This window comes from Rana temporaria, chromosome 2, assembly GCF_905171775.1.
Source record: "Rana temporaria chromosome 2, aRanTem1.1, whole genome shotgun sequence".
NCBI classification, from domain to species: domain Eukaryota; kingdom Metazoa; phylum Chordata; class Amphibia; order Anura; family Ranidae; genus Rana; species Rana temporaria.
The window spans coordinates 270,459,717-270,485,813 of NC_053490.1; the positions used below are offsets into that span (position 1 = coordinate 270,459,717).

Here is a 26,097-nt window from a genome sequence, read left to right on the forward strand (position 1 = left end):
ACTGCACTATCAATTCATCAAATGGATGGTGTCATAAATGATCACATGTGCAGAATCAATTTGGCAATTGCAGAGCAAATGGAGGCTACAATTGCAGCTTCCTTGCCTGTAAAGGATAAGAGAGTTTTTTTGTTTGTTTTTTTAACCTTAAAGCATTCTCTGTATTAAAGCGGTGTTCCAACCACAATTAGCATTTTTTAAATGTATGTCCTTTCATCATGCGTTTTTATAATATAAATCCGGTCACTTACTATTTTAAAATCCGCCGCCGCTCCGCATAGTTATTCAAAAAAGATAGTTTATAAAACTATGTCCACAGCGTTGTCATTTTGCTTGTGGGCATTGTGAAGCCCACAAGCACTTACTTCCTGGAAGTCTTGGATGGGGAGTTATAATGGGGAAGCGCACTGCATCCTGGGAAATGATGACACACATTTCCCAGGAGCATTAGCGTGCTGGGGAGCTGAGGGAGATGATGTCAGAATCCTAGGTGATTCCAAAGGCAGATTTCGTGGGATCGCATAGCAACAGGCATTTCCAGGTGAGTAAAAAAAATAAAAACATGTAATTTTTTTATTTTTTAGGTCTAATGAGCACAATAATCAAAAAAAAAATTTGGGATGGAAACTCCACTTTAAGTTAAAAAATAGATTCTGTGTTCAGCAACCCCCATGATTACCATGATTGTTGTTTTAAAATAAATATCCTTTTTTAATCACTTTATGCTTTGAAAATGGAAGCTAGAAGCCAATGAGTTGCTATGTACATCTGCTTCAGACTCTGTCTGCTACAATCTTAGTAAATTACCCTAATATTATCATCGCCTTGAGGGTGGAACAATAAGTGCTCAATGCGCCACTTTGTAAAAATCCCCTCATATTATCATTGCTCTGAGGGTGGCACAATAAGTGCCCATATGCGTTACTTTGATTTGCAACTAAACAATTTTATTTGTCATGTGTTTTGGCTTTTGAGGATCTTGCTAGGCATTGCATAAAATCATGCCCCACTTCCCTAAATTTGAGATCTTAATGGTTATTATTACTTCTGTAAAATATGGTGGGGAAAAAAACCCCAATGTATTCTGAATGTGAGGCCCCGTACACACGACCGAGTTTCTCGGCAGAATTCAGCCAGAAACTCGGTTCAGAGCTGAATTCTGCCGAGAAACCCGGCCGTGTGTACACTTTCGGCCGAGGAAGCCGACGAGGACCTCGGCGAGGAAATAGAGAACATGTTCTCTATTTCCTCGTTGTTCAATGGCAAAAGTCGATGTGTTTGGCACGTCGAGTTCCTCGGTCGTGTGTACAGGGCCTAAGTGATTGACTTAGAAAAGGAGTTTTTCAATAATAGTTTAGCAAACATGGGCTAATGTGTATGAACAAATTGTGCCATACTAATGTATTTCCCTGATGTCTAAAGGATCGACAGATATGCTTTACATTACAGATATGCAATATATTACAGGCTTTAATGCAGAAAAGCACTTTTAGAAGTTAAATACAGCGTTACATTTTGTAATACATGTGTACATTAGACCAAAAAAGGGACATTTGAGGTGGAATGAGAAGAAATCTGGTGCCAAAAGGGAATTCATCCCTCCAAATAAGGAACCTTTTTGTGTTAAGCTTTATCTGTCCCCATGACATTTATGCCGCGTACACACCATCACTTTATGTGATGAAAAAAAACGACGTTTTAAAAAACGTCAATTAAAATGACAGTGTGTGGGGGAAAACGTAGTTTTATGTCTTGTGAAAAACGACAAAAAAAAATTGAAGCATGCTTCAATTTTTTGTGTCGTTTTTCAAAACGTCGTTTTTTGTGTCAATTAAAATGATAGTGTGTGGGCAAAACAACATTTAAAACAATGTTTTTAAACCCGCGCATGCTCAGAAGCAAGTTATGAAGCTAGCTTCAATGGAAAAGACTGCTGAACGTAACTGCACTTTGCTAGAGCATTTTGAAAAAACTATGATGTGTAGGCAACGTTGTTTTTTGAAAATTAAGTTTCAAAAACGTTGTTTTATTTAATGATTTAAACGTCGTTTTTTTTCATCACATAAAGTGATGGTGTGTACGCGGCATTAGGTCAATGCATCCTCTGGCTTCAGCATTCCTTGGTTTACCCCAACCAAACATGCTGGAGTAGAAGGAGTTTGTAGCATCATCTTATTATTATCTGCTAGTAGACTGCAGTTCCCTCCATAAATACTATGAAAAAACTGTTAATTCTAGCTGCATTAGGTTTATAATTAGACAGGGTAAAGTAAGTTAAGACAGTATTCTGCCTTTAGTACAGCTTCAATATTTCCTGTTATACCTTTAGCAGTTAACTTAAGTTACAGTATGTTTTATATTTGTTGCTTTTGTAGTTGCCTTGTGAAAACACACAGCAACATCCATTGCCATTAATTTTCACGTGTTGTGCTACTGTTCTTTGAAGGCTCCCATTCAAATGACCTCAGAAATGCAGGAACACAACGTAGTAATGGTGCTTAAAAAAATACAATACATTTTCAGTTGTCTGCATGTCAATGTGTTTGGTGTTAACAAGTCCTTCTAGTAAATATATTCCTCTCGGAGGTTTATTCTTATTATAAACTCAGCACGTCCCACAGTGTCTGCCTATAAGCGAAGCACAGATGTTAAACTAAAAGACATTGTTACAAACCTTTAAACCCATGAATCATTTGCCTCCTGGGGCAGGATGCCTGCTCACTGTGTACTCACTTATTTGTGATGTTTCATCTGTTTATATAAAAAGAAGTGGCTTGGCACAACTAGGCATCATGAGTGTACCAACGTCTTTGAATAATCATTCCTAATTATGGTTTTTGTTTTTTCATATTATAGAGATCAGATTCAGCTGTTTTTTTGTTACTGCAGGGAAAAAGGTCAAAATCAAAAAAATTAAAATTACACTCAAAGGGACCGCATAATTATTTAACCATTCAATTAATTTATAAAGCTTAGATTAATTCATTATCTGATCTAGCGCAGTAAAACTTTGGAACAGAAGGTGATTACATTTCTCAATCCATCGCCCATTCAAAAATAAAAGGCCATTTTCTATGGTAATATGTGGAAAAATACAGGTTGATCAACATCAGCACTACAAATTAAACTATATATTTATTCAGAACAAATATTAACTAAGGAAATCAAGTAATTCTAGTAAAAAAAAAAAAGTTTTATACTGGATAATATTTCATTTTTTTAATTTATGTATGTATTTGTTTTATTGATTACTTTATTATTGTGTTATTTAATATTAGTAATCTAGTATTTTATATATATATGAATTAGGGTTGTCCCGATACCAGTATCAGTATCGGGACCGATACCGAGTATTTGCGGGAGTACTTGTACTCCCGCAAATGCCCCCGATGCCTGAATAGAATACTTAGTCCCCCCCTCCCCCCGCCGCCGCATACCGCAAAGCTGCCGCTGCCGCGTTAATCAGCGTGCGGGGAACATTACAGGCAGCTTTTGTTTGAAAGCTGTATTCCCCGCCGCGCCGTGTATAGACACTCCCCCTTGCTCGGGATTGGACAGATCCGTCCAATCTGGTTGCCACACACACTTGACACCATCTGAACCAAACAAGTTTATCTTGGTCTCATTAGACCACAGGACATGGTTCCAGTAATCCATATCCTTAGTTTGCTTGTCTTCAGCAAACTGTTTGCAGGATTTTTTTGTGCATCATCTTTAGAAAAGGCTTCCTTCTGGTACAACAGCCACTGACAGGCTGACCCCCCACCCCTTCAACCTCTGCAGCAATGTGTGCAGCACTCATACGTCTATTTCCCAAAGACAACCTCTGGATATGATGCTAAGCACGTGCACTTAACTTCTTTGGTTGACCATGGCGAGGCCTGTTCTGAGTACCTGTCCTGTTAAACCACTGTATGGTCTTGGCTACCATGCTGCAGCTCAGTTTCAGGGTCTTGGAAATCTTCTTATAGCTTAGGCCATCTTTATGTAGAGCAGGGATCTCCAAACTACAACCCCCCCAGCTGTTGCACAACTACACCTTCCATAAAGCATTGTAAAATGCTGACATTCGCAGACATGACTAGGCATGATGGAATTTGTAGTTCCTGGACAACTGGAGGACCCTCATTTGGAGACCCCTGATGTAGAGCAACAATAATTTTTTTCAGATCCTCAGAGAGTTCTTTGCCATGAGTGAGTGAGTGAGTGAAAGACTTATATAACGCTGCACATGCAAACTGAATTGCCTCTGGGCGCTTGTTGACCATTTCTCCTTTGACCTCAAAAGAGATGGGTTTTGATCTTTCTCCTAAAGGCCAAGTGGTTCTCCTCCAACCTAATGGAGGTTGGTAAAGTGTTCTAGAGTCGAGGGCCTAGGACAGCAAATCTTCTTTCTCCTTTGGACTTGTATCTAGTTTTGGGGATTTGGAGTAGCTTTTGGTTGGAGGATCGCAGAGTGCGACTGGGGTTGTAAGCCTTTAGTTTTTCGCATAGATATTTGGGTGCATTTCCCAAAATACATGTATGCGTCAGACAGAGTGCTTTGAATGTGATTCTGTCTTTCACTGGCAGCCAGTGAAGGCTTCTCAGTGAGGGTGAGATTGATTCCCAAGGTTTTTTCCCAGTCACCAGTCGCGCGGCCGTATTCTGAACGACCTGCAGGCGAGTGATTTGGTACTTTGGGAGACCGAGGTAGAGGGCATTAGCATAATCAAGTCTGGAGTTAACAATTGTTCCCACCACGACTGCTATGTCCTCTTTGGGAATAAATGGAATAAGTCTGCGTAGTAGGCACAGCAGATGGTGGGATCCGCTGACTACTGACCCTATTTGTGCATCCATTGTCATGTTGGTGTCAAAGATGACTCCGAGACTTTTGACTTTGGAGCTAGGGGTGATGATTTTGCCCAGAATAAGCGGAGGTATCCAGAGAGTTGCCGGTTGATTATTTTGATCGGCATGAAATAGGAGAAGTTCTGTTTTCGACCCGTTGAGTTTAAGATAACTTTGTCATCCAGTTCTCTATCAAATAGAGGCATTTCTCTAGATCGAGATGATGATCCTTTTTGTTGCAGATGCGAAAGTACAGTTGTGTGTCATCTGCATAAGAGTGGTAGAGCAGCTTTTGGCTGCTGATGATTTCAAAAAGGGGGCGAAGATTGATATTAAACAGCACCGGGGACAGAGGGGATCCTTGAGGGACTCCGCATGACACCGTGTGTTTTTCAGAAGTGAACGGTCCCAGTTTCACTACTTGTGATCGGTTTTCCAAAAAGGAGGAGAACCAGGATAAGTTACATTCTGTGACATTGGCTACTTCAGCTAGCCGAGTCAGCAATAGTTTGTGGTCTACCGTGTCAAAAGCCGCACTGAGGTCCAACAGTACTAGGAGACAAGATTCTCCTTCGTCTGCAGCCTCGAGAGCATCATCCCATATTTTGAGCAATGCTGTTTCCGTTCGAATCGAGCAAATTATGGGTGTCTAAATGCTGCATGAGGTACCATGTTGAACTTTCAGTGACCATTATGAGAGAGTGAGAGCAATTACACCAAATTTAACACACCTTCTCCCCATTCACACCTGAGACCTTGCAACACCTGCCAGTCACATGACACCGGGAAAGGGAAAATGGCTAATTGTGCCCACTTTGGACATTTTGATGTGGGGTGTACTTACTTTTTTGCCAGCGGTTTAGACATTAATGGCTGTGTGTTGAGATATTTTGAGGGCACAGCAAATTTACACTGTTATACAAGCTGTACACTCACTACTTTACATTGTAGCAAAATGTAATTTTTTCAGTGTTGTCACATAAAATAAATAGAATAAAATATTTATAAAAATATGAGGGGTGTACTCACTTTTGTGAGATACTGTATTCCTGCGCTCATGGTGTGTTATACATTTGTGCTCAAGTTCATAGACCCTGGCAGAATTTATGATTTCTTGGCCATTTTTCATAGGAATATGAATGATAACACAAAAACTTTTCTTTCACTCATGGTTAGTGTTTGGCTGAAGCCGTTTATTATCAATCAACTGTGTTGACTCTTTTTAAATCATAATCACAACAGAAACTACCCAAATGACCCTGATCAAAAGTTTACATACCCTGGTGATTTTGGCCTGATAACATGCACACAAGTTGACACAAAGGGGTTTGAATGGCTAATAAAGGTAACCATCCTTACCTGTGATCTGTTTGCTTGTAATTAGTGGTGTGTGTGTGTATAAAAGGTCAATGAGTTCTGGACTCCTGACAGACCCTTGCATCTTTTATCCAGTGCTGCACTGACGTTTCTGGATTCTAAATCATGGAGAAAGCAAAAGAATTGTCAAAGGATGTGCGGGAAAAGGTAGTTGAACTGTATAAAATAGGAAATGGATATAAAAAGATATCCAAGGAATTGAGAATGCCAATCAGCAGTGCTCAAACTGTGACACAGATAGTGAAAAAAAATCTGACAGGGGGTTATAACCCTCCCTTGCTCTATCCAAAATTAAAAAGAAAGTTTTGCCTATAGTTCTACTTCAAGTGACAGTTCTTAATTTGCTGGAGCTGCCGACATCAAACTCAACAGTCTTGGGGCTATTGGATGTCTACACAAGGGATGTTTTTTACGGGTAAAAAACATGTACAGTAAAACCTTGATTTAAGAGTAACTTGGTTTGAGAGCGTTTTGCAAGACAAGCAAAAGGTTTAAATAAATGTTGCCTTGAGGTACAAGCAATGTCTTGATATAGAGAGGAGACTCTAAGTATAGCAACATGGTTACATTTAATGAAGGTACAACATTTAGCAACTTATTGCTACACTTAAAGGGGCCTCTCTTCTCTTTTATACCCTGTAAAAAAAATGCTTTGATATACAAGTGCTTTGGATTACAAGCATGTTTCTGGAATGAAATATGCTCGCAAACCAAGGTTTTACTGTATAAATGTGTTAAATGCACAGAATATCTTATGGGAAATTTTTAATTGACAGGACTCATTGGAGGGTTCTGACAGTAGAAGTGAATGTAGCAAGAAAGTACATCCTCTTCTACTCCTTCTGGAATTTTGTATTGATACACTGAAAAGTTCCCATTTCACATATTGTCCACTCATTGGATTCCATACGCTGGTAGAGGGATTTATTTTATAATCTTTGTCCAAGTCCCAATCACAGCCTCAGCATTATCTCTGTGCAACTGTGCTTTGCACACAAGTTCCAATTGCAGCATTGTCTGCAGTGGCTGCTCTGGCAGCACCTTCACTATTTCCTCCAATATATTCTTACTTCTCCTGCTCATCACAATTTTTTTTGACACAAATGCCAGAGTCCACAAAAGAATCTCTGGAGCCCCCCACCTCTATTCTACCAGCCCTCCTACCCATCGACCGTGTCTCCTCACAACTTTCTCTACCAATCCACTTGGTTGTTTTGCAGGCTAGCTGGTAAATCTTTGTTTGTGATGTGCGTTTACCTCTCATGTGCACCGTACTGCAAAGGTTAGTTATAGGTTGTTGTGGTTGACACTTTTTTGTACAGTTAGATAATAGTCCTCCTCAATCCAGTGTCCATAATCAGATTCCATTGCTTCCTCTCCTTCCATGATCATCTTCTCAGTTTCCTGGGTACTTGATCAACCTTTTTTTCATTGCAAAAAATAACCAAATCAATGCAGTATACCATCTTAGATATTAAAGCTTAAATGAAGGTATGCCACTTTTTACAAAGTTACATTGGACCAGGAAGCTAGTGGAGATGACTGTAGTAGCAGAGCCTGTTTGATTTCCAGCTTCCACGGGAACCCCACAGGTATACAACCGCAAGTCCAAAAAAGTTGGGACACTGTATAAAAACAGAATGCAGTGATTTGCAAAACTCATAAACCCATATTTAATATACAGTAGAAAACATATCATCAATTGAAAATATTTTAAATTAAAAATACCAAAAAGAAGATCCAGGAGAGTAGAGCAATTAGAGTCCTATATAAGGAAGCAATTGGTCTCCTCAGTATCCAGACATTTCAGAGTGTTGTTAAACCGCTACACCGTGGTAAACATGACACTGTCCCAACTTTTTTTTTTAGATGTGTTGCTGCCACCGAATTCAAAAATTACCTTAATTTTTTCCTAAAATGGTACATTTTCTCAGTTAAACATCTGATTTGTTGTCTATTCTATTGTGAATCAAATATGAGCTTATTAGAGTTGCAAATAATTGCATTCTGTTTTTATGTAGATTTTATACAGCATCCCGATTTTTATGGAGTTGGGTTGTACATTGGTCCATGATGCGTTATTATGTGAATAGCACCATACCTAAACTTCATCTTTAATATATACATTCCAGATCCTGTCTTGTTCTGTTTGTTGTCAAACATACCTAGAAAGTTGCTGTGTATGGCCAGCATTGACCCACTTCCTCTAATAGCACCCATCTACTCTGGTTCACCTATGTTCGACCACATACCTCATATACAGTAGCACACAGTTTTAGAATAAGAATACTTTTCAGGTAGTGCTGACCAGAAACCACTACTTAACCTTTGTGGGTAATGCTGCTAAAAAAATGCATGTCCTTAGGCTATATGACTCATAACATTTGCCAACATGACTTCTTACTAACAGGCCACTACTGCCTTGCTCTGCCTCAACAGGAGAATGGCATTGAAAAAGGAATAGAAAAAAAATAGACAAACTAGACATGCCAAAGTATTGTAAATGCATTATTCTTTCCATTAGAACAAAGAAAACCTGTACTACAGGTGTAGGCAAAAATGAATTACATTCTAATTATATTAGCATGCTGCCTGATAAGATGCAGGTAGATGTAGACTGAGGAACAATGAAAACGTAGAAAATGGAGCTCATTCATATCTGAGCACTGAAAACCATAGATGAAAAAAAACTGAGGCCCAGATTCTCGTAGGGAGCGCGTATTTGTGTGCGGGCGTAGCGTATCGTATTTACGCTACGCCTCCGCAACTTTGACAGGCAAGTGCAGTATTCACAAAGCACTTGCTCCGTAAGTTGCGGCGGCGTAGCGTAAATTGGCCGGCGTAAGCCCGTCTAATTCAAATGTGGAAAATGTGGGCGTGTTTTATGTAAATTTATTGTGACCCCACGTAAATTACGCTTTTATCGAACGGCGCATGCGCACGCATTCTCAGTATCACGTCGATTTTTCCAATTAAATTGCGCCCGCTCAATGCCTAGTCGACGTGAACGTAACTTACGTCCAGCCCCATTCACGGATGACTTACGCAAACGACGTAAAACGTGAAAAATTCAATGCTGTTCCGACGTCCATACCTAACATTAGTACGCCTCATCTACGCCTCATAGAGCAGGGGTAACTATACGCCGAAAAAAGCCTTACGCAAACGACGTAAAAAAATGCGCCGGCCGCACATACGTTTTGAGAATCGGCGTATCTAGCTCATTACCATATTCAACGCGTAAATCGACGGAAGCGACACCTAGCGGCCAGCGTAAATATGCAGTTAAGATACGACGGCGTAGGAGACTTACGCTGGTCGTATCTTAGAGAAATTCTGGCGTATCTGATTCTTTAAATCAGGCGCCAAGATACGACGCCTCAGACTCAGAGATACGACGGCAACGCCGTCGTATCTCCTACCTGAATCTGGCCCTGAGTTTTCAGAGTTCAGTTGCAAGCTGAGCAAGGCCTTCTTTGTAAAGTACATCCAAGCTGCTGCATAGTCACAGCACACTTCACATAACTGCAAAGATCTGAAATGAGTCATTATATAAAATAGTCTATTTCTTGAATGTACCTATTATGTAATGCACCACTCTGCTAATCTGCTTGGTTAGGAACAAGTTATTAAAGCAGGAACTGATGGTGTAAGTCTTGTAAAGGCTACAAAACTTACAAATCCCCTCTAAACTACATGACTGATGCAATGTCATGTAGCTCTGAGTTTAAACACTTATTGTAGAACTCCAGACAAAATTTGCTTCCTTTATTGATAGAGTAAAAAAGGGTTATACGGTTTGTCAGCTTGTCATTGCTGTAGGTACACATACACCATTTGTTAATGTGGACCATTGTCACTTGGACAAAAAATTAGGTGAACATTTAATTGGAAATGGTAGATTTGCCCAGGGAAAGTGAGGAAATCTATTAATGAGGACAACCGTTCTAGTGACAAACATCAGAGGTGGGATTTCCCATTACTTCAGGGTGATTTTGACTCACTTTCTGTTATATAACGGATAGCCTCCCAAGGGGTAAACAGACAGCAATGAAAACCCAACATAAGCTAGAAACTATCCATACTCTGTCTAAAACTAAAAACAAAAGGATCAGCAATCATGTCACAACTGTCACAGTGGTCACAGTGATTAGAAGCTGCATAGAATCGAGATGTATAGCCGGCAACACATCTTCCAAAGCAATTGTATTTATTGATGGAGTACAGATATACAACAGCTACAAAGCCATAGCCATGGCTGTAGTTGAGTGTTAGGAAGACACCAGAGTTCATTTATTAAAATTGGAGAGAGCAAAATCTGGTGCAGCTGTGCTTAGAAACCAATCAGCTTCCCATTTTTTTTATTATTTTTTGTGGTCAAAGCTTAAATGAATGAGCTGAAGTTAGAAGCTGATTGGCTCTCATGCACAGCTGCACCAGATTTTGCCCTCTCCAGTTTTAGTAAATTCCCCCCAACCATCATTTAGGGCACCATTTACTCACCTTATCCAGGGAATTCACTTTCTTATAAATAATTGGAAGCATGTCCTACAGGCTAATGATCTTTTGCTCAGACCAAGAGCTGTGTTTGACAGCTCAGTCCTCAGCACATAAACATCGGCCACCCAGCGATGCTTATGTGTGGTGTGTAGGCATTAACTACTTGCCGAGCCGCCACAGTACAAATACTGTGTGGCGGGGCAGGGACATGCAGTGAGGTCAGTGGCTGATGAGGCACTGGCTAGTATCAGAGCCAGATACACACAGATTACATACGCCACAATCATTAGAGCGAGAGCAATAATCCTAACACTAGACTCCCTCTGTAAAGCTAAACATGTAATCTGTAAAAAAAAATTAAAACATCGCCTATGGAGATTATTAGGTACTGAAGTTTGGCGCCATTCCACGAATGTGTGCAATTTTAAAGCGTGACATGTTAGGTATCTATTTACTTGGCATAACATCATCTTTCACATTATACAAAAAAATTGGGTTATCTTTAGTGTTTTTTTAATTGGGTTATCTTAAGTGTTTGAAAAATTGCTGAGCAAATACTGTAAAATAAAAAATTGCAATGACCACCAATATACTGTATATAATGTTTGGGGGTTCTGAGTAATATTCTAGCAAAAAAAATATGATTATGTAGGAGAGAAGTGTCAGAATTGGCCTGGGTGGCAAGGGGTTAATTGCCATAAGTAATATACAAACAATTATTATTATCTTGTTTTTAAGGTAATTTACTATATTTTCAAAAACTGTACTCAAGCAGGTGGCTTAACGGACAAATTACTGAAGTTTAAAGTTATAACTTCAAACCAGTAATTTCACAGTAAATAGATAAATAATTAATGATTATGTTATAATATAATATATAGCATAATAATATTTGATTTAGCTTGAATAAAACAGTACCTTTTCAACAGCAGCAGATTCTCATTCTCCCTTTTAACTGTGTGAAAAAAAACATGGGATTGTGGGTAAATCTTCTACCCATAAACCCATGTATTTCCTTGTAGATAAGAGGGCTGAGCTGGAAGGGAGCATCTGTCTTTTAGACACATGCCCCTTCTATGACACTGCAGTGAAAGGCGTGTATCCACTGCAGCATTTTTATTGCACAGCTGGTGCTAATGGTACTTTACCATTGGTCCAAGACTCCAAGCTGTCCATTGAGTTCAGTACCTATGACAATAAATGAGGAGAGGCACTGTGAGCTTAACCTCTCAGGCCCCGTACACACGGTCATTCCAAACCGATGAGAATTGACCGAGGTTCAGTTTCATCGGTCCAAACCGACGGTGTGTATAGCCCATCGGTCTGTTTTCCTTCGGTCCAAAAGTTTAAAACATGCTTCAAAACCGAACCGATGGACCGCTGCCCGATCGGTCCAAACCGATGGTTAGTACAGAAAAACATCGGTTCAAAACCCACGCGTGCTCAGAATCAAGTCGACACATGCTCGGAAGCTTTGAAATTCGTTTTATTCAGCACGTCGTGTGTTTGACGTCACCGCTGGAACGATGGTGGAACGATGGTGTGTACACACATCAGGCCACTTCAGCGGTGAACCGATGAAAAAGGTCCGTCGGACCATTCTCATCGGTTTACGGGACTAAGTCTGCTGCAAACAGTGTGCCAGCTTGTATTTAAACTGGCCGCTCTGTATGTAGCTTCTGACAGGCTGCCCAAGGAGGCTACCTACCCCCAAAATGTGGGGTTTCTACAACCCTCAAAGCTCTTTTTTTTAATGTTCATGGCTCTGCCTCACCTGCCACCCCTGACTGCACATCCCTGGTGGCAGGACAACATGTGCAGGCACAATCATGACATGTACATCATTGTGCCTGCTGTCTTTTTTTAATTGTATAATAAAAAAAACCCAGTGGTGATCAAATATCACCAAAAGAAAGCTCTATTTGTATGAAAAAATATATAAATTTAATTTGGGTACAGTGTTGCTGTTGCACAACCGCCCTTTTTGGCTGGTCATAAAGTGGTTAAAAAAGAACTTCTGTCACTCTTCTTCTACACCACCATCTTTGAATATCCTGCGCATGCGCAGGAATGCCAAAGGTCACTGCCACGTTTTTGAGAACCAGTGGAGACCTGAAACGCACACGTGAGAGGTTTCCAGCGCGAATGCAAACACCTATGATATCTAGGATCTCGGTACCTGTGCTGTCTGAGCGCATGATGTGCACAGGTCTCTGCCATTGGCACACATATGGTGCATGTGTCCATCAGTAGAACTAGAATAAAAAGCACTTTGTTCAATCTTGCCATACAGGAATGACATAGACCTCCCATTGCCTCCTAAGATGTCTAGGTAAAACTTGTCCATGTATGTCATTCTCGCCTGGATGAGAAAACAGAAAGTGCTGGTCTGCAGAAACCATTCAAAAAAGTAATAAGCTTATCTAACTGTGGTAAAGGGAGAGTGGAGAACCCAGAAGTAATGGGTGAAGATCTGCTTTAAGAATAAGAGCTTGTTATTGAAAAGGGCGATTTTCTTCTGAATTCTTCCTATTCATATTTGCAGCTAGTTCCCCCATATGTAAATATTTGGCAAGATGACTATATTAAAACCACATAAAAAGATCTGAAAAGTAAACTAATTACCTTATTCACAAGGGAGGAAATACCCTGCGGGCTTTACATACATTTGGAGCTCCCGTTTAGGTTCCACAAAATTACCATAATTTGTCCCAGTTTAGTTCTATTCACATTTCATAGCTGAACATGGCAGAGCCACCGCTCTACATTACCAATAAGCAAACATTTGTAAACTGGAACATACATCAGAAAGCACGTATTGTACATACGGTAAACTTGGAAATTAACAAGCTCTATTTATATACTGCTAAATGTAATGTAATGGTTTGTCACACAAGATTAAAAAGCAGCGTACAACATAATCACTTCCATCCTGTCACCGTACAGATGTCCCATTTAACAATGCCATGCCAGAGCCACAAATGTTCTTCACATCCGTATGAGCCTTTGTTTTTCTGTGGGTGATTTTACAGTGCACAGTGATCATTTATTTTTGTCATGCATTTGTGATTACATTTTGGAAATCTAATAATTGTATTGCAATTATTTTTCAAACTTTACCCTGTTAGACCAATATTACTGCAAAAACTCTGAAAAACAGAATGACAGTAAGACGCAAACAGATGAAAAAGGTTATTTTGGCTAGCAAAAAATATTTTTACATAGACAGGCAATATGCAGTATATAGTAAGGAAAAGTCCATGGCTGCAGTGCTATATATACTCGAGTATAAGCCGAGTTTTTCAGCACATTATTTTTGTGCTGAAAATGCCCCCCTTCGGCTTATACTCGAATCACCTTTTTGCACCTGATCTCTTGGACTTTGGGGAACCGGTACTGGTCGGCCGTAGGTCGCCTGGACCCCAACCTTGGCATGTAGCCCCAGTTCTCCTCTACAAGTGTGCAAAGTTTGCTGCCTGGGGGACCTATGGCCGGGGAGCACCAATTTTTCAAAGCCTGATGCCGCATGCAGATGGACACCCTAGGCTTATACTCGAGTCAATACGTTTTCCCATTTTTTGTGTGGTAAAATTAGGTGCCTCGGCTTATATCCAGGTCGGCTTATACTCAAGTATATACGGTACTTGGTAGATTTATTAAGGAAGATATCAATAACAACGTCCCATATAAATAGAAGCTTTTATGCAAGATTTGCCCTTCCTCAGATTAGCAACACTGGATTAACAAAGTAACATATTTTACAATATATGTACAAAATGTAGGAATCACAAATTTTAGTACCCAATTATTTTATTATCCAATTCAAAACAAATGAGAAAAGGAGACAACATCCCAGAACTGCCCTCCCTCTCAAGGCAGAAACACACAGGCACATACATACATGTATTCCAGGGGAGGGGTCGAGCACGACACTCCACACCAGGGAGAAAGCCTTGCATTACTGTGTGTAGTTACAGACAGAAGAACAGGAAGTGAGGATTTCTCAGAAGAAATAAGGACATTTAAAAGCAAAATCGAAGGATGAGGTAAGTGAAGGAGGACTGCACTAAGGTAAAGGAAGCTATTTAGGAAAAAATTTTTTTACCTTTACAACCCCTTTAATAACGGCAAGGATGTGGAATTCCCTTCCACAGGCGGAGGTCTCAGTGGGGGGCATCGATAGTTTCAAAAAACTATTAGATAAGCACATGAACGACCACAACATACAGGGATATACAATGTAATACTGACATATAATCACACACATACTATGTAAATCAAATAAATAAATATACTGTATAATATATATATATAGTATATATATTAGGGGAGAATTGTCAGAGAGAAAAGCTATGTAAAGTGCACACCTCAGTTTAGAGGTTAAGCTGGGCTAAATCCTGTTCTTGTTTCCTGCCCCTAGATTCACTACACAAGCTCATTTCTCCAATACAAAGAATGTTCTGTTATGTGTCTTGCTTGCCTCTGCTTCCTAAGTGCTGTGTTAGAGCAGGGCACCACATTATACCAGCAGAGTTTCTCAAAGGGCAGCAGCTTAAAACTGCATATTGTAGACATATGCCATCAAAAATCTTGGTAAATAAAAAAGATACCTATTTAAAAGGCCATACTCTGTTAGAAAATGAGATTCTGCTGAAGTACATACAGATAATTTACACTTTTATTTATTACAGGTACTTATATGGCACCATCAATTTACACAGCACTTTTTTGATACTGTATATTGTACATTCACATGAGTTCCTGCCCTCCAGGAGCTTACAATCTAAGGTCCCTAATGCACATGCATACACATATGGAAAGCAAAAGGGGTTTTTGGGACTTTAAATGAGGTACAAGACACGTGGTAGGAGAAATTATAGGTTCCACTTGCCAGGGTGTCTCGATCAGTCGAGATGAGACTGAAGGGGGTGAGAGTTCCTTCAGCTTCTTTCCTCCTTTCTTTCAGCACACCATCTCCCTCTCTCCCTGGCACCTTCTGCCTGGAGGCAGCGCCACCCAGCACAGGGGTCCCTTCCACGCCTCTAGATCCTGAATTCTCTCTCCACATGGCCAGGCTCCTGAGCATATATGGGCCAACTCTCCACCCTTCAGGGCTGTCCTCACCCAGGGATTGGTAGAGCTTCCATAAATATTTAGGCTTCTATCTCTATACCTCTGCCCACTAAGTTCTGGAACTTTCTAGAGGCTTCCAGAAGCCAGAGGGAGGTGACAGAGGCTCAGCCCTCAGAGTCTGCCTTCTGAACTGTACATGGCCCAAATTAATCCTGGCTCCACTGTCTGCAGTGAAGTTTAAAGCATTTGTTAACCCCCCCAAAAAATGGATCCTGCTCCTTTAAAGCATGTTATATGACACAGTGCTTGTCCGGTGTCATTTGGTTGCCTGTAACACCTAAAAAACCTGGCTGATCCTGACTATTTCTACCCTCCCCTCTGCAAACTGACCACGGTGTATCATGGCTGCTGAGCCTGACACCGTGGTCAGTTTACATGCCTCTGTCATCTGCAGCCTGCTATCTGCTCTCTTCTGCTCCTGTGTCCTCCTCCCCTCTCTGTCTGTGAGCCACCCCCCTTCCTGCTGCTCTCATAACACTAACCTGTATACACCATCTGCACTGCCTCCCATTGCAGTGTCCCCCTCTGTAAATGATTTATAAACATAAATGCTGTAAATACCTCATTTAACCTCCCTAGCGGTATGATTATTTAAGATTTTAGGTGCTGAAAGCAGTACCATTATTTGCAAGGAAATTTGGCGTTTTATATTGTAGGCCTGTAATTCTTAGTAATAACTCACTTAAATCTGTCTAAAAACGAGAGTCTAGTAGGCATCCCGGGTATGACATTTTTTTAAAAACAAAATTATAAATTATAATACAATAAATAATTATAACAAATAATAATATAATTATAATAAAAATGATTCAATAATGTAATCAACTCAAAATCACTGAAATTTGCTCAGTTGCAGAATTGTCGCTGTCATTACTTTTATTTTTTTATGACGAATTTCCCCCACAAATCGCTATCGCTCAATTCTGCAAGTGATTATAATTTATTATCGCTGTTTTCTAGCTGCTCGAAAACCATTTTTGACATAAAGGGACACTTTTGGTTGCTATGGACAATCTACAGTTTTCAGGCAGAAAGAACAGTTTTTATTATATAAAAGATGTAGGACACTGGGCAGACCACTAGGGACAAGGGGGGTGTGTATTTTTTACATACAGTACTGTAATCTATAAGATTACAGTATACTGTATGTAATGTGTTTGTTTACCTTTTTGAATTTGGCGCCGTTCTCCGCCCCGTGCGTCGTAACGTCGCAGGGAATGGAGATCGGCGGCACACAGAGGCACTGTGTGAATCGAGCGAGCACCCGCTCACTCACACAGCCCGGTGGCATCGCTGGATCCAGGGACAAGGTAAGTAAACCATGCCTGTGGATTCAGCGAGGCGAGCCCGAGTCTGACTCGGGGGTTACCGATCGCAGCACAGAAATTTAACCCCGAGTCAGACTCGGGAACACCGCCAGGGGGGTTAAGAGTCGAGATTACGATCACATGACCAGCCAGCTCTCTCTTCCCCTCCAGACTGATGTCAGTAGGGAAATTTCGGTCCCGCCCACTGGATCTCTCAGAGGAGGAAAGGAGAAAGCTGGCTGGTCATGTGATCACAATCTCGGCTGTGAAACTAGGTATTTGCAGCATTTATTTTTATAAATCACACACAGAGGGGAACACTGCAATAGGAAGCAGTGTTGATGGTGTATACAGGTTAGAGTGGCTTAACAACCACTTTAAATTTACATAACCTATTCACGCTATGTACACAAGGGAATGCTACAAGTAAATGCAACAAGCAATGCTTTTGAGATTTTTTTCTGTGTTGTGTGAATGAATCAAAAATTACTATAGCTGTTTCCACAAAAAGAAAATCCTACACACTTACCCTGCAAGGGTACTTAAAGTGGTTGTATACCCGTGATTAATAATTATTAATTGTTTAATTATTTTTTTTCACCTGAAAGGCAAAAGCCATAATAAGCTAGTATGCACCGCATATTATCTCATTATGAAATACTTACCTCGGAACGAGGTGAAGAGAACTTACCTGGTCCACGCCAAGCGAGATGTCATCTTGACTCGGCGTGTCTTCCGGGTATCGCCGCTCCAGCGCTGTGATTGGCATGCGCGCGGGAGACTTCAAACTGGCAAGGTCCGGCGGCTGCCGGCCCTTTAGCCAAGGATCCCTGCTGCGCATGCGCCGCTGCAATCAGCAGCGCATTGCGGGGGGAATATCTCCTAAACCGTACAGGTTTAGGAGATATTCTTTATACCTACAGGTAAGCCTTATTATAGGCTTACCTGTAGGTAAAAGTTACAAAAACCCCTATAAAGACTACAGTTGAGAATCATTGCTCTACCTCTCTGGTAAGATAATTATTGTTGTTTTTTTGAAAAGTCTTATTTTTTATGAAGCTGTGCTCCTACCTGGTAGAGAGAAAAATATACAATAACAGCAGCTTTTGGAGAACGGATTTGAGTCAGATTGATTTATATTTACATACTCTTATATTTTTACAGTTGAACATGATAGAGATATCTTCCACCAAAAGCCATATTGGAAAGAGTTCAAGTTTGACATGACACAGGTTCCTACTGGAGAAACTGTTACTGCGGCTGAGTTTCGCCTTTTCAAGACTCGTAGCTTCTCACGGCATTTCAACAGAACACTTCACATCAGTGTTTATGAGATTCACCGAGACCATGCTCATCGGTATGCAATTTATTAATCAGTGATCTTAACTGTGATAGTGTCCTCATAGAAGTTTGTCAATTTAGATAGAAACTGCTTGGAAATAGTGAGGTTGCATGACACCTGTGTTCAATGGAGTGTTTTAGGAGTTAAAGTATATATACACAGATCTGTCATAACTTTATGGTTGGTTAGGTGAATAACACTGATGATCTAGTTACAATGGCATCTAAAAGTAGAAGGGCTATATTAGGCAACAAATAAACATGTTGCCCCTGAAGATAATGTGTTTAAAGCAGAATAAAATGGTCACTACAGTTTGTTGCGTATGGAGCTGTGTAGCTGCAGACCCTTTAGGAGGGCCATGCTGACCTGTGTCCACAGCCAAAAGAACCTACACATGAGCATCAGAACTGGAAAACATAACAATGGAAGAAGGTCTGATTATTCACATATTCTTTTACATTATGTGGATGGCTGAATGCATGTGCGTTGCGTAGCAGGGCAAGACATGGCACCAGGATGGAGTATGAGAAGGCAAGCCAACACAGACAGTGTGATGCTTTGGGCAATGTTCTGCTGGGAAACCTTGGGTCCTGCCATTCATGTGGATGTAACTTCACACATACCACCTACTTAAGCATTGTTGGTGACCAAGTACATCTCTTCATGGAAATGGTATGCCCTGCAGACAGCAGTGGCCTCTTCAGTAAGATAATGTGCCCTACCACACTGCAAAAAAATGGTTCAAGAATAGTTTGAGGAACATAACTGCCAGTTTGAGGTGTTGATTTGCCTCCAAATTCTAAAGATCTCAATCCACTCGAGAATCTGTGGGATGTGCTGGCTAAACAAGTCCAATCCAAGGAAGCCCACCTCACAACTTACAGGACTTAAAGAATCTTCTACTCCCCTTCTTATTAGATATATTTTCTTCTTTATTTTTATTTTTTTATATTTTTTCTTGTTTTTTTTCACATTTAATGTATTTACTCAATAAGGGAAATTATTCCCCCTAGAATATTCTTGTCTGAGTACTCACCTTTTATGATCTAGGGGAGGGGGGTATGGAAGGGGAAGGAACTGGAATGTATGTGAGTCTGGGTATGTGTGTGAATGTGTATGTGTGTAAATGTATGTATATGCATATATATGTATGTGTGTGTGTGTATGAATGTGTATATATGTATATGCATATGTATATATATGTATGTGTGTGTGTGTATGAATGTGTATATATGTATATGCATATGTATATATATGTATGTGTGTGTGTGTGTGTGTGTGTGTGTGTGTGTGTGTGTGTGTATGTATGTATGTATGTATGTATGTATGTATGTATGTATGTATGTATGTATATATATATATATATATATATATATATATATATATATATATATATATATATATATATATATATCATTTTTTTTTTTTTTATATATTTTTTTTCCTCCTTTTCTCTTTTTTTTTTTTTTTCTTCTCTCATCTCTCCTTTTTTTTTATTATTTTATCTCTCTAATGTTTTCGCTACCCCGTGCCCCCATCTCCCCCACCTATCCCGCCCCCCCTCCATTAGGGGCTCCGGAGCCCTCTCACCCGGTGTTCCTCATAGAGAATACAATGGGAAAATTAGACCTGGAGGCAAAATGGGAAGGAATATTCTTGAAGAAGTACTGTCTGAAGATGTATCCTCTTTTATCTCTTTTATCTCTATTAGTGTAAGGGGTACCAACTCGAGACCATGTATGTTGTTAGTCTATATGTTGATTTTATGTTGTATTTATTGTAATGTCTAGAAAAAATATAATAAAAGAATCTTCTACTGCTGCCAGATACCACAGAATACCTTCAGAGGTCTAGTGGTGTCCATGACTCGATGGGTCAAGGCTGTTTTGGCAGGAAAAGGGGGACTTTCTCATTATTAGGTGGGCAGTCATAAAGCTGATTGGTGTATAGCCGAAACGTTTTTTTTTTTAACTTGGATAGAGCAGAAATGTGCTAAAAGCTTACTTTGGGCCCTGTTGGGGAGATTTTCCTTCACTTTCTGTTCCAGAGGCAACAGGAAGTAAAAACAAATCTCCAAAGTGAGTGAAAGCCCCCTTTCAGACTGTTGTCACTGGAACAGGTGTCCTTGTTGCACCTCTTGTTTTGGTGACAACTGTAAGGGGCCTTTCACACGGACGGATAGAATGGTGCTTTTAGCTGCAGATTTTCTAGTTTTCTACCGCAGCTAAAAGCACACAATGCTTTCCTATGGCCCCATTCACACACAACGTTTAGCTGCGATTTCGTTGCATGCGGTTTGGTGCGAATAGAAAAAATAGAATTGAATGCGTCCAGGTGCGATTTAGCGCAGCTATATGCACTTAACCGCAGGTAATCGCAGTCTTTTGTGTTAACTGCGGATAGCAGCGTGAGAAAAAAAAAGAACAGGAAGCACATCATAATCAAAAAAAAAGGGTTGCTATGGAAATGACTACCGCAGCTAAACGCGGCCGCATGTAACCGCACGTAATCGCAATGTACAAATGCAGCTAATCGCAGTGCCCAGAGCCTTGAATTTCACTGAAAATGTACATGCTTTTAATTGCGGCAAAACTGCCGTCCGTCTGAAAGGGGCCTTAAGCTTTGGAGTAGTTCACCAGGACAAATAGAAAAGGAAAATCTACCAAGTAGGGATACAGACAACATTAACCCCTTTGCTTCTAGGACCTTTAAGATTTTTAAAAGCTGGGAGACAGAGGTGGGCATATGGGTCATGTGACCTCTGTGATTTTGCTGTGATGATGCAAGTATGCACAGTAATTGGTTTACACTGGGCCAAATCTATGCCGCTGAGTGGCCTGATATATGTGCTTGCGCCCGGAGTTAAGAGGGTAAAAACCTGACAGGTGTTCTAATCCTTCCTACTCTTTTCAAAACTACAACATATCTTTTTGGCTATACATGAACTTTAAGATTGGCTTTTGTTTGTTACATTTATTGAAGAGTGATCCATAATATCCAACATTTTGTCACTCTCTTCTCTAGGCAGCCCGAATTAAATTTACTGGACCATGAGAGCATACAGACCGGGGATGAAGGCTGGTTGGTTTTCGATGTCACAGCTGCTAGTAATCACTGGTTGCTTAATGCCAAGTATAATGCAGGACTACGTCTTTATGTGGAGAATGATGAGGGTGAGACACAACCACACCAATGGCTATTTGGCCTGTGATATGTAAGCTGTCATAGCACATGCTCATGTGGGCTCAATCTATTTTGTTTTGGACATTCTTGCATTTGCCATACTTTGAAAGATTTATAATTTTCTTAGTATATCTCAACCCAACACAAGAGTGTTTTTTAATGTAGGCGTGCACAGCTGGAAGGCAATTGACTAACCATACAACCACAAGAAAATGTTTTCCTTCAAAACAATGTTGGCATTGACACTAAAGATGTAAAAACAATCTAGAGATTATTGCAGGTAATAATACATTATTACTGTAACGCCTGTATCTCACTTAAAATAAGAACTCCATTTTATAATACATTTTACCCTCCCCCCTAGTTTTCAAAATTATTTATTTTTTCCCTGGGTTGAAGGGGTTGCATTTAGCCCTATGAACCTAAGCTGTCATGAACACATACCCTAGGGGTGCATTATGGCAAGGGGGAGATTCAGGGAAGGAGTAGGCAGGGGGTGACTAGGTGCCTGGACATCTTCTTTAAAAACAAAAGCTAAAATGTGCCCCACTTTTGTATTTCTATATCTGTTATAGAGAGTAACCAACAGCAATACCCTCAGGGTAAATCCAGACAAATGTTACCATGCTACAACAAAGTACAGAAGTAATAGACGTACTTCAGTCCTGTTTCGAAAAATAAACATTTTTTTTCCTGTTGTGAGTAATAAACTCCTTTTTGTTAAGCATAAAATTGACTGGCGCTCATTCTTCTATCTTGTACACCACCCACCATGCCTAGTAACCTGCACCCTGAGGTGAAATATCAGCTCTCCCTGTCTCTGGGGGTTGCCACCATGCCTCTGGAGGTCAGGGGGTGCTGCATACAAAACAGTCCATATATTGACATAAGCACTCTGAGAGAAACAGCACTAAAGTACAATTTCGAAGTGAGTCAGGAAATAAAGTGAAAAGAGTATGTGCACAAAATATAAAGAACAAAGTGCAGAAGAAGAACAGAAGACTGAGAGGGTGACCAAGGGAAGCAACCAGGTATGATGGTGGTGGGGGGAGTGTACTGCTTGAAAAGAAAAAGAAAAGCCTGTGTAGTGCGGCAAGCGGCCACTTTTTTAATAGCAATAGGTAAGTGCCCACATGTCTCACTTCTTTTGCTTAACATGGGCTTCTCAGTGTGCTCCAATTCATGTACTGATGGTAGAGGGACAGAAAAAACAAACTAACATAAACCATACACAGAAAGGGTATTACAATTTCAGAAAATAAAATAGTGTAAACCATTTTTATTGTCTGGTAAGATGGCATGTCTGTGATCTCCATTCATGGAGCCCCTACAGATCAGCTCTTTGGCAAAGCTGTGAGGAGCAGTTTTTAACACTCCAGCAACTGGAACTTTTTCAATGCTTAGTCATTTGTTTTACAATGCATTAATTGAAAGTAATTAGGATGACATTGGTAACATTTTTTTTTTTTTTTTATGTAACAGGGCAGAGCATTGATCCAAGTCTTGCAGGCATCTTGGGAAGACGTGCACCACGCTCCAAACAACCATTTATGGTTACATTTTTCCAAGCCAATAAAAATCAGATCAGATCTACAAGGGCAGTAAAGCAGCTGAAAAAACGACAACAGAAGAAGCACAGTGACTTACCACATCCCAATAAACTTCCTGGTGTATTTGGTAAGAACAGGGGAAGGGATTAATAGTGGTAGTATGTCAAGTTTCATATCACAGCCCAACCATAATTGGTATAAAAACATTGCACATTAGGCATAAGGGCTATACCTGTGAAAATACACAATTAATGATGAGAAAAAAAGTTAGGCAAATTAGTGAATAAGTGTAATGTGACATTTTTTAAATTATACATATACATGTACATTTGATCGCTCCATAGAGAATCATAAAATTACACTAAATGATAACCTTATTATCCAAATGAAAAAAATACTTAATGGCCCTATAATCTATTTTTCATGAAACAGTTTATTTTGTGTTTTTCTGCCTCCTTGTAATGTCCGCCATGAACTCTTGAACCTCTCCATTTTTGCGTCACTTCTGTTTGTTTGGAATGGGCAGTACATTTTAGATGAGATTATGTGTACTGTTCTATGCATTCTGCACATCCCATAGTCCCCTGCCATTCTCAGGAGCCATTCTCGTGGTTCTACTTACAGTGGAACCACGAAGAACCCTCTAACAGGTAGTTGAAACACAGTAGCTTATAAAATGGATTTGGAGGGGGCTGAGAGCAATAGACCGTGTTTTTGCGGTTAAGACATATTTTTTTAAACCAGAGTTTAGTATCACGTTAATTAAGTGACAGGAAAAAATCCTGTGAATAGATAGTGTCCTTCGCGCTACTGAAAGTAAAAAAAAATCACAAAATAACTATAGTGAAATTGCAGCAAAAACTAGTGGTGATTACAATGCGCAAAAAATGGAATAAATAAATAAATTCTCGTGCAAAATCTAAAACACACTCTATAAATCAGAAGTGGAAAAGCACATTATAATGTGAATAAGTAAATAAAGTCCATAAGGTATCATATAGATGACGTGCCAGTGCACAAAGTGGCAGTGCACATATAAATCAATCAGTGGTGTATAAATAAACTGAATTGAGAAGCAAGGACAACATATATATAAAGTGCAGGTGAATAAATAATTAAATAAAGTCTGCAGATGTCAGTGAAATTCTGGATCCTCAGAGTGTTCAGTCTCACAGAACTCTCACCTCATAACAAGTATAATGGGCATCAAGGACAATGGTAGAGCTCTCTAATACTGGTTCCAAATCTTCACAAATAGCTCACAGGCTTACTCCAAACCCATAGATGTGCTGCAGTCTCATGTACACTCCATCAATGGTATCTAGTCAGACTCACACAGGGGGAAAAGAGAAGAACAAGCCTCCAATAGTGTAGTAGGTGAAGTACAGGGAACCGTGTATTGACCAATAATGCTCGTACATTTAAAAACAATAAAACAAGCGTAAAAAGAAGCAGCAGCGTTCTCAACGTCTCCTCAAGTCACTCCTGGTGCACGTCTGTCCACAGCCAATCCCGTTGGCCGTGGACAGACGTGCACCAGGAGTGACGTGAGGAGGCGTTGAGAACGCTGCTGCTTCTTTTTACGCTTGTTTTATTGCTTTTAAATGTACGAACATTATTAGTCAAAAAACGGTTCCCTGTACTTCACCTACTACACTAACTATTATAGCAAAAAGTACAAAATATTGTGTTTTTTCAAAATTGGAGCTCTTTTTTTGTTTATAGCGCAACAAATAAAAATCGCAGAGATGATCAAATACCACCAAAAGAAAGCTCTATTTGTGGGGGAAAAAATGCTGTTTGGGTGCAGCGTTGCATGACCGTGCAATTGTCAGTTAAAGCGACGCAGTGCCGAATGGTCATTGAGCAGCCAAATCTTCCGGGGCTGAAGTGGTTAAACAATACCACTTAGTCATCAACCTATGACTGGGCAACGAAGAAAACATAGACTACTGAGCTGACCACCCCTCTCCCTTCTGTAATCATGTTCAAACTCTTCACAGGGAGCACTATGCAAAGCCTGGCTCAGGTTTCTATCCCTCCCTCCCCTCTTTCTGGGTAAATGCTGCTGTACAGAAGACTACAGGACATTGATATCAAAATAGACTTGGGTATTTAATCTAATTCTATGTAAAAAATATTTAAACACACTTCAAAATGTATTCATAATACTTTCTTTTAAACTACACAAACCCTTTTTACAACATACAAAAAATTAGAAATTATCATTTTTGTTTCTCTGTCGTATAAGTGTAATGTTTATTTTTCAATGAGGCCTGATAAATTGTGCCCTTGAGTTAGAGTGAGGAACTGTGGGGCATGTTTTGATAACTAAAGCAATATAAATAACTGTACATCCAAGATCCAGGCAAAAAGTTACATAAATATACAAAAACTGCTTACAAGTATAAACCGGTTTACAAAAATCTTTACAATGCAATATGGATGTGTGTGACTTGATAAATAGTTTTTATTTTAGTGTTTATTGTCGATCACTTCAGTATAAACTTCTTTTGTGTAGCTAAAGTATATTTAAACGATATTTGTATGCTACCTTCAGTTCACTTCACTTTTTAGTTTACATACGCACACCTTATGCATTTGAAAATGTTTTTCTTTAATGTAAAACAATGAAGATTTTGTAGAGCAGAAAGTTTGGTACGCTTAGATTGAGGCAACAGTTGCTTGTTATTGACCTGGGTGCAGCAGTAGGTTTCTCGGGAGGGGACATAGGCGCATTAAGTGCAAGTGGGGAATTGGGGGTTTTGGAAGTGAGATGTCGCAAGTTAACATAGGGGTAGTTCCATAATGGGGAAGCTATATCATGGGTGCAAGAAGGGGCGTTGTACTGAGGGGAGGAGTGAAGTATTAG

At 39.9% G+C, this 26,097-nt stretch overlaps 1 protein-coding gene across 4 annotated transcripts in view; it reads left to right on the forward strand.

Annotated features, from left to right (window-relative positions):
* LOC120926768 (bone morphogenetic protein 8B-like) overlaps positions 1-26,097 on the forward strand; it is a 96,767-nt gene that overhangs the window by 44,874 nt on the left and 25,796 nt on the right. For all 4 annotated transcript variants that reach the window (XM_040336951.1, XM_040336952.1, XM_040336953.1 and 1 more), the window contains 3 exons: positions 18,315-18,507; positions 21,517-21,665; positions 23,158-23,352. In XM_040336951.1, the coding sequence (XP_040192885.1) occupies positions 18,315-18,507; positions 21,517-21,665; positions 23,158-23,352 (537 nt within the window). The remainder of the gene's footprint in view (positions 1-18,314; positions 18,508-21,516; positions 21,666-23,157; positions 23,353-26,097) is intronic.